The sequence below is a fragment of the Anguilla anguilla genome, chromosome 14 (genome assembly GCF_013347855.1).
Source record: "Anguilla anguilla isolate fAngAng1 chromosome 14, fAngAng1.pri, whole genome shotgun sequence".
Lineage (NCBI taxonomy): Eukaryota > Metazoa > Chordata > Actinopteri > Anguilliformes > Anguillidae > Anguilla > Anguilla anguilla.
This window is the reverse complement of record NC_049214.1, coordinates 8,868,048-8,877,230: the sequence shown is the minus strand read 5'-3', so window position 1 is coordinate 8,877,230 and position 9,183 is coordinate 8,868,048. Positions and strand designations below refer to the sequence as shown.

Genomic DNA, 9,183 nt, shown 5'->3' with positions numbered 1-9,183 from the left:
GTTAGAACATCCAATGCTACATGAGGTAGAATTGTAGGCCTACCTAATTATCAGTAATTCTACAATTCCTTTCTAAACTCAATAGCTTGCTTTAAACAAAACACTTGTGAACATAATATAGGTCTATAGAACACTATTTCAGGCATTTAAGTGGTGATTACTTGTTAAGAAAAAGGTAAAATTATTTCTAATATTATTCCTAATATATACATCCTAAAATGTGTGATAGACTGCACTACATACAGAAAACCGCATGCTATTTCATTATTCAAAAATCAAAACAAAAACTATTCACCACCTCCAAAACAGAATTTGCAGAATAGTGTTCAATTTCCAGCATTAGTACTATACATACAGGTTATATTTGGTTATAGGTTATATTTGAACTCCGTCATAATGTTACATTTTCCAGAGGTCAGAGAAATTAAGAAATTGCAAAGCTTCGAATTGTTTACATCTTTTAAACTGCTCTGCCTTATGCTTCTGGTAGGTGTGATTCGCTGCGGATGACATCAGCTGTGAGCACGAACACCGGCTTCTAATGGGTCCTCTCCTCCCTGTGTCCTAGTCATGACACAATGTCTGCGGGTATAAAAGCGAGAGCCACTCCTTCGAAGCCTACTGTACGCCTGGTGGCAACCGCTAGTTTCGTACAGTAGGAGGACAGGGGTCTGAGGATGGCGACGCTTGTGGAGTCGGCCGAAACCGAGCCTGCATTCAGTCGCAATGCAATGGCATCTCCTACATCTTCTAGCCTTTCACACCGATTTCTCGACAACAAATTTTATCTGCTCGTGGTTATTGGAGAAATTGTTACCGAAGATCACCTGAAGTGCGCCATTGCAGATATAGAAAAAGGTGAGTAACAGCATAAACGCCTTCTGTTTCAGACATATTTATTTCCCCGACAGTGTACGTAAAAAAGTCGATGAAAATCCTGCATATGTCTAACCCCTCATCATGTCCCCCAGAAAATATAATTTGATTGTGAAAGCGTTTGGGTGCTTGGTTGTAACCTTGAGCGTATGTCGCATCAGTCACAAATTATATTTTGCTGTTTTTATTTTGTCGTCATATTCAAGGTATATGGTTGCTAGAGTCAACTTTATATGGAACATTTGAGTGTGATTTTATTGTTGTGTCAGTGTGAGGATGGAAGACTGCTACATAGATAGCCACTCCCTTTTGATAAACTGCTAAATCTCCGCTCCGGGTAGGCTATCGCACGTCGAACAGCTGGCTTTGATCTTTACTATTTAATCTTTTCCCCGGTAAATATTAGCACTTGCTGAGCTTTAAATTCAGGGACGATGAACGTATCTGCACAATAAAACGTATTTATGATACAGGGTTATTGTTCCTATTTCTCCTAACAGAAGTTATCGCAAGCTACAATTCATGAATCAGCATCTTACAGCTTTTCCAATGCGTCAATAGAACACCAGTTGTTTTCACTGACACTTCAGAACAGCTCTAGGAATATTCGGCAGCTATGCGTTTAGTTTTGCTGCATTCGTCCTTTGTTCCTTAGTTATGGGTTTATGTTTATTATATGGAAAGTTGTTACTCTCATCATTAACATTACACAAACATATCAACATTAATGCATGGCCCAGTAGCCTACCAGAACAAACGAACGTCCAAGGGACTTTTTTCTCTTATTGTCCAAAATGAACTTTTATGTTTTAGTTTTATTTTTTTTTATTTTTTAGTATTTTTATGCGAAGTATCTGTCAAGCCTTATGACTAATATAGTTGAAATTATTCTTAAATTGCTAATATTCTCGAATTTCCGTGTTTCTGTTATTTCTGTATCATACCTAAGTTGCTTACGCTAGGCTATAAAATAAAAAAAAATAAAATAAAAACACTTAGGGTAGTTTAATATAGTTGACTTTTGGTACGTGATTGACAAGGCGCGTCTTAAATCGTTCCTTCTATCCATCCCCACAACTGAGGCTCTTCAGATCTGATCTCATACCGGCTTGTGGGCGTGGCTCAGTCCGCACTGCGGTCCCTACGGAAACTCGCAGTGGACCAGTCATTCTCAAGCAAAGGGCGTTTCTGCATGTTATAGGTCAGATTGCCCCTCACCGTCGTTGGCTGGGATAGGAAAACATTATATATAAATAATCGTCACATTTTTCTAAATTCTATTTTATATATACTTGGGATATAGAAAACATGCTTCGCACTGACCTGCTACAGTAACAGTTGAAATGCACCAATGGAAATGATGAAAGCTTTGCCACTGGCAATGCATTTGTATACATGAACTAATAGAAATGAAATGCATAATTCAGTTTTATATCGGACCATAAGACAATAATGCGATATGTAACACTTTTGAATTGATTTGACAGTGTATAGTCCATTTTTTTGGAAGCGCGAATATTTTAACACTTTATGCACAGAAGCTCAGTCATTTAAGCTTTCTATTACCTGCTGTTGATAATTACAGTGGGCAAGTGACTTGTTGTTAAGCAATTATGACACATTGCAAAAACACATTCTGTGAAGTATCATTTAAGAAAGGCTCAGTAGCGGTGCTTTTCTTTGTTCCACCCCTCTTCTGGTCCAGCCAATGATATTAAAGAAGAATATTATCTCCTTAGGGCTCTGTGTTTTGATGACCTTTGTGGCTGGCGCTAGAGATGGACGTGTAGTTCGTATGCCTTTTTTGAAGGGACTCTGTGCCTCCTTGTCCTTACAGGGAGGGCAAGCTATAGCTGCACACATCATTTAATTCCGCTCTGTTTTATTCTATATATAGGTCTATTGATTTCTCATATAGATCTGTGCTGTGCTTTGCAGTTCTGATTTGATTTTCATATAAAGCAATGGGGATTTTAAACAGAATGACAACTGCAAACAGAATGGCTGCTGCCATGACTCAGCTAATGCAGTGCAATAAGTGCTGTATCACTGAGGAACAAGTTCCGTCATTGCTTTAATTTCCATGAGGTGGAAACGAGGCCTAAATCTCTTCTAGGAAAACAGATTACTGAAATCATATGTCCAACCCTGACAAATCCAGATGACATTGAGCAGTTGGAAAAAAGGGACCTTGCAGTGAGGACTGTGATGAAAAATCTAAAAGAAATAAATAGCGTGTGCCAATTAGTGTCATTTTAGCACAACAATGGAAGGAGTGCCTGGGATTAGATCAGCAGTTTTGCAGTGATGATGTTCTTTTTTCATTTGTCCACGGTGCAGGGATCCGGTCGTGGGACACAAACCTCATTGAATGCAACTTGGACCAAGAACTCAAGCTTTTCGTTTCTCGGCACTCAGCAAGATTTTCACCGGATGTACGAGGTATGTTGAAGATATTTTAGTCACTCATTGTTTCATTATTGTCAGATACATGTTGCAGATTTTATTAACAAGCTGCTATTTTGCTTTAGGACTATTTAAATTCTGAGACAGCACAATCAATCCTAAGCAACAAAATAAATGACATCATGTAAAATATTTCAGCAGTGCCAAGAGCAGGGGTGGGCAACTGTGGTCCTTGATGGCGGATGTGTATGCAGGTTTTTGTTTCCATCAATTACCCAGGCTATGCGAGCTAATTGGCTATATAAACCAACACTGGTTCACTCGTAAATTAGATCACAATATAGGGGCAGTCTGCAGCTTTTATGGACATGCTTATCAAGAAATGTAGCCAAAATGTCAAATGGCATAAATGTTAGGGCTAATTACGTAATTAAATCCAGAATTTGGCATGAAAACCAGTAACAGATATGGCCCTCATTGCCTACATAACGCTCTGGCTCACATAACGCTCAGCACAGAACCAAGATGTCAGTCACAGGCCTTGTAACAAGTGCCATGTCAGGGCAAACATTTTTCATATGTAAATTGTGGGCATTTAAAAAATTAATTTATTTTATTAAATCAGGAACACAGAAGGACATGTAATGGCTTCGTGAAATATTGAGAGAATAAAAGAATAAGTACCAATCCCAGAAGGATAGGGTATTTTTAGTGTGTTGTAAGACCAGGTTAATTGTAACCTAATTCTGTATCATGAAGGAACTGCAGCAGATAACAAATAGGGTTGAGAATCATTTTAAAGTAATTATCTCCTCAGAAGAGATTTGATGCTTGCATTAGCAGTATAAGGTATGTAATGTACAGTACAGGCAAAAAGTGTAAGGCCACCTGTACTTAAAAAAAAAAAAACTTTTGATAGAGCAGAATTCAGTTAATTTATAAGCATTTATTGAATAACAAACCAAAGTGCAATCATTTTTTCTATTTCGGCCTCCAATAACACAAAAAGTCTTACTTAGATGTTGGTATGCATTTATTGTATGTTGCTTTGGATAAAAGCATTTGCCAGATATATATCTGAACTGTCCCATACCCTGGGTGATGCAATCGGCAGTTGCACGCTGCCCTGTGGAGCTGCTGGCCATATTTGGTTCTCACTCAGTCCAGATTCGATCTGAGACTGTGGGGATTATGGGGGCACTTCTGACTAGATCAACCCAGTCACCAGCTTGTACTTTAATGTATTACTGCATCAACTAAGTGACTTTAATATGGTCAGGACAAATCGGGAAATGGTAGTGAAGTGGTGCTTTTTTCTACATATTCAGGCTGCAATTGAAGGTGATATATTACTGCTTTGGCTCCATCACTTGACATAATTAATGTTTTCTGTCACTGAATGCCCCTGAATAACCCTTTCCTGTGTTGCGAACAAAAGAGGACTCTAACTACACGACACCAATGTAAACCTGCAAAAAAAAAAAAAGTATTAGTGGCTCACATAGCGATGGCTATTCCAGTCATTCAGTGATAGAATTACGGCCAAGTGGAATCACTGGCACAATAGATTATCTTAGGATATGTGCTGAGCATTTTATTAGTCCTACCGCAATTCTGCACAGTGTTATATATTCTGACGCCATTTGAATGTACATAATGCTTTTGTGGTTAGATATGTATGTATCTATGGGCCACACCTCGTTCAAGACAATGCAAATAATTTGTTGTTTCTAGGAAAGCTGGACAACATTACACAAAACACTGGCATAAATGATAATGGTGAATTTTACTAATGCTAGAGCTGGACCCAGAATTTCAAAACTTGGGTGTGGCGTAGCTGAATTCCCACTAATCAATGTTCTTGATTTATCAGTAAATATACAGCATAAGATATGTATTTTTGAATATTATACCATAATATATATTACATTAATACATAGTATATCGTAATAAGAATAGTGAATAATATCAAGAAAATGGGCATAATGAAAACATTAAAGCGTATCAGTCAATGGGCCTTAATTCTTGAAACTGCCATTAGAGTAATCATTTTTGAAGGACTGAGTCATCTGTTTTGCATCACATTATCTGTCAGTAACAAAGAGCCTATCTGTGTAAGTGTTTCCTGGAAAATGCTAAGCTGACTGTGCAGTTTGAGGAGGAGTGAAATGGGCCACTAGAACAGAAAATACCTAGCTGAAATACATTTTTGTCTGAGCTCTTGCCCCTTAGCGAATGAGATGAGGACACATTGAGCACAAAAGAGATTAAAATCAATGGTCACTGTGATTCTGCCTTAAGCGCATTTAGATCAACGAATGCCTATTCACTGATTTTTATGCCGACTAATGGCTGGCACCAACTGACTCATGTATTGAGTTTTGCGAATGTTACAGATTTTGAAATGCAAGTCATCAGCTGTGTGCAAAATGCACAGGATGTGTTCAGGTTTGTAGTGTGTAGATTTGATCACCAAAACGCATTTGCAAAATCACTGCAAATTTACTGCAATTTTTGGAGATGCACTCATTCTAGATAAATGGCTGCCCAGCTGGAGATCAAGTTATTGCTTGGCGGAGCCAGACATAAATGAAAGTTAATCTTCACTGAGCGATTACCCTCCTGGCTGCACATGACAATGGAGGGGGGCAGTGCCACCGTGTACATCTGAAACCTCTGCTGTAAACCTCTGACATCCTCTGCAGGATTATTTCTTACATTGGATGCTCGGCTGATTCTGCCCTTGAGTTCTTCTCGTTTGGACGTGGTTGCCTTGTGACGGCTCAGAGCAGAGACCTGGGCAATTAGCAGAGGCATCCCTGTTTGCGTCTCTGTCTTTCTGTCAGAGGATGCAGGGATGCAGGGGAAAATACAGTATCTGCTCTGAAGACACACACAGCACTGTACTGTCTGCTGTGTGAACACCATTGTCATAACATGTAATGTGGCTTTGCTTTGTCAGTGCCTCTTTATAGCAGTTTTCAGAAATGAAACATGAACAGTCTAATTTAAAACTCGGTAGCCAGTGAAGATTGAGTAGAACAAAAAAACAAGAGCCACAGTATTGTTTCATTGGGGCTTTTAGTAGATCTTCATATGCATGATGAGTCATCCTTATGTTGGCAGAAGCATACGTTCCTTCATATCCCATCTGATATCTGTGACTTGTGAGTTGACCTTTATATGTGAATATGTACATCAAAATATTATGTGAATATGTACATCAAAATATAGTGACATGGATTTTTTAAATTTTATTTGGGTTTTTATTTGTCATTGCAGGAGTGAGAGTCCATGTGTTTTTTGCAATGGTTCCTGGTAACCTAATGTTCATTAGCAGCAATGGGATTAAGGCACATAGCTGGTCTTATCCTCAGAGCACTCCACAGTGGTTCTGCAACCATAGATTTGAGCCTCCCAGGGGAAGGCTGTTCCAGCACTGCCAGTAATACAGTCCTTAGCGGGGACGTCAGGCATGCCTAATACACACTGGCAGTACCACAAATCTATCGGTCTCTTTCCATCTGCTCTGTCATCTCTGTGTTTTTACATAAGGAAATTTTTAGTTTAGGGTGCACCTATACCGATGCTTGCCAGTAGTACATTTTTATTTATTAAATGTTGACAAGAGTACCAACAGCTTGACTAAAATCCCATCGATACATTCTTAAATATAGCTTCTGAAATTTATGAAATTATGATTAAATCATGTTAATATTATTTATCTTATAACATGCAACAAGGCACACTGTGTATTGTGGTAATGTTAACTGAGACATACACCAGCATGATGTCCTATAACAAGCCTGAACTGATGATTTTTATTGGGCTATTTTTTATTTTTTATTGTTTTTGTAATAGTGCATCATATGCCAGAGATGACATGACATAGGAATCATTTTCTGAATCTGAATGCAGTTTTAAAAAAACAAAAAAAAAACACTGGAACAGTAGGTATTTTTTCATGTTTTCATTCAAATATAAATGAACAAATTTAGGTCAGACATATTGAGGAATTCAATTGCTGGAACTGTAATGTTTATTCATTTTTTATTATGTACCCCTGTTATGTAGCATATTTCCCAAAATCCTTATCAATTCATGACAGTTTTATTAAAATGGCTCTGATGTCTTCAGATCCAAAATCACATTGTGGAATTGTGTCATCGTTTTGGGGTGTTTACACCATTTATTTTCTAGCAGCGTCATTCTTTCATTCACTACGGCCATAGTTTTTTTTTTCGCCATTTCTTTAGTTATTACGGTCTTTTAGTTGTCTTAATTTCCTTGATTGTTATACGCGTGCAAATATCTTACGATTTGCACCTGGTGGCGTCTATTTAAACCCCTAGCAAAGCGAATAGCTTTGCTTTAGTGTCATGTGCGTTACACGAAAGCCGGTAACTCAGTCTGTTTGGTAAGTGGTATAGTGTGTCGTTCAGTACTAGATCAGTTCCTCTTCTGCGGCCTTTTTTTTTTTTTTTAAATAAATATACCCGGAGAGTTACTGAACTTAGAGGTTATTGGATTGTAGGCTACATAGTTAGCACTACTAACTACTATCATTTCTCTTTTCTACAACTCTCTAGTGGTTCTTTTGGCAGTCTGCTGTGCGAGGGCTGTTTACTTAGTTCTCATGTTCACCAATTTTTTCATACTTGTTTTGGTTGTTATTTCTCAATATTCCTTAAGCCTTTGTTTCTTCACCCTGTACTTGGGTTACTAAAGCTTTTTCTTTGGGATAGTCTCCCCTAGGAGTATTTTTTTTTTCGTTTATTTTCCCCCTATCCGTTTGTCTCACGAGACTTCGTGGTTATTCTGTCCAGGTGGATAGCTTAAAGAATCCCTGCTCTGTCGCATTTGGTCTCCTAAATTCCCCACTCCCTCACAGAATTGCATTAAGTTCACGGGGATTCAGAAACAGTAATTTGGTATTAGTCATGCCAAGGAGAAGATATCTCCAGCACACTCCCACCTGACATTTACTCAAGGGAACAGATGAAAAGAATTGAGGTAGAGCAAGTAGGAGCAGCTGGTATGAACACTGATGTGATTCAAAGATTGCACATGGAGAAGAGTCCCATTGTTTAGTCTGCTTTTTCACTACATGTGGAAATATTTACTATTAAAATTATATTGAGGGAAAAGTGTATATAGTCATAATAATGCCCAAAAGTATAGACTGTTATCTGATGCAATTATTTGTTTTACCAAAGTCTTGTTTTTGCTTCAAAACAATATATTTTACATTATTTGCAGTATGGTGTTTGGCTGTCTGGGCACATTTGTAATGTAAATTGATACCTTCTGTGAGCCATAGAGCTAGGTCAGCACAAAGTGACAGAGTGCTTGAGGTGGATCAGTTTCATTTGCACTTCCAATATAACCGAAGGAAGGAATCATATAATCATCAGTCATTGGAATTGGGAGGCATCAATCTTCAGTTGACAATGTTGTAGTCATGTGAGTATGAGGAGAGTCTTCAAAAGACAGGAAATTGATTCATATTGGAATGATTATATAAAATAATCCATTAAAAGTAATTAATGCCAATGATTGTATTTGATTTGTCCTAGCTGTGTGTGTTTCATGGTTGCATGTACATGTCCCTGTTCATTACAATGAGGGTAGGGATAACAAACAGGCACAGCAATGTTCTCTAATGTCAACTCTGGTAGAGTACTTAATTTTAATGGAGTACATTTGGTTTCTGTTGTACTTGTATAAACTCTTTAAATGCTTCCGTTTGAATGAGTTATTATAGGTCGTAATCTGAAATATGATCTAAATCCTTGATCTAAAATAGGCTTTGTACCTTAATGAAAATGAAAAGTTAAGTGTAAATTCTGACAAGACGTTTGGCATTGAATTGAGAGCCATGAATGTTGGGTACAGCATGGC

General features: G+C 37.9%; 1 protein-coding gene across 2 annotated transcripts in view; it reads left to right on the top strand.

The window, feature by feature from the left end:
* Nucleotides 1-517: 517 nt before the first annotated feature.
* The window catches only part of map1b (microtubule-associated protein 1B), a 28,870-nt gene continuing 20,204 nt past the window's right edge, over nt 518-9,183 (top strand). Inside the window, exons 1-2 of one of the 2 annotated variants that reach the window (XM_035391523.1) lie at nt 518-858; nt 3,217-3,318. In XM_035391523.1, the coding sequence (XP_035247414.1) occupies nt 678-858; nt 3,217-3,318 (283 nt within the window). In that variant the 5' untranslated portion in view covers nt 518-677. The remainder of the gene's footprint in view (nt 859-3,216; nt 3,319-9,183) is intronic. The other variant, XM_035391521.1, reaches the window with a different exon arrangement.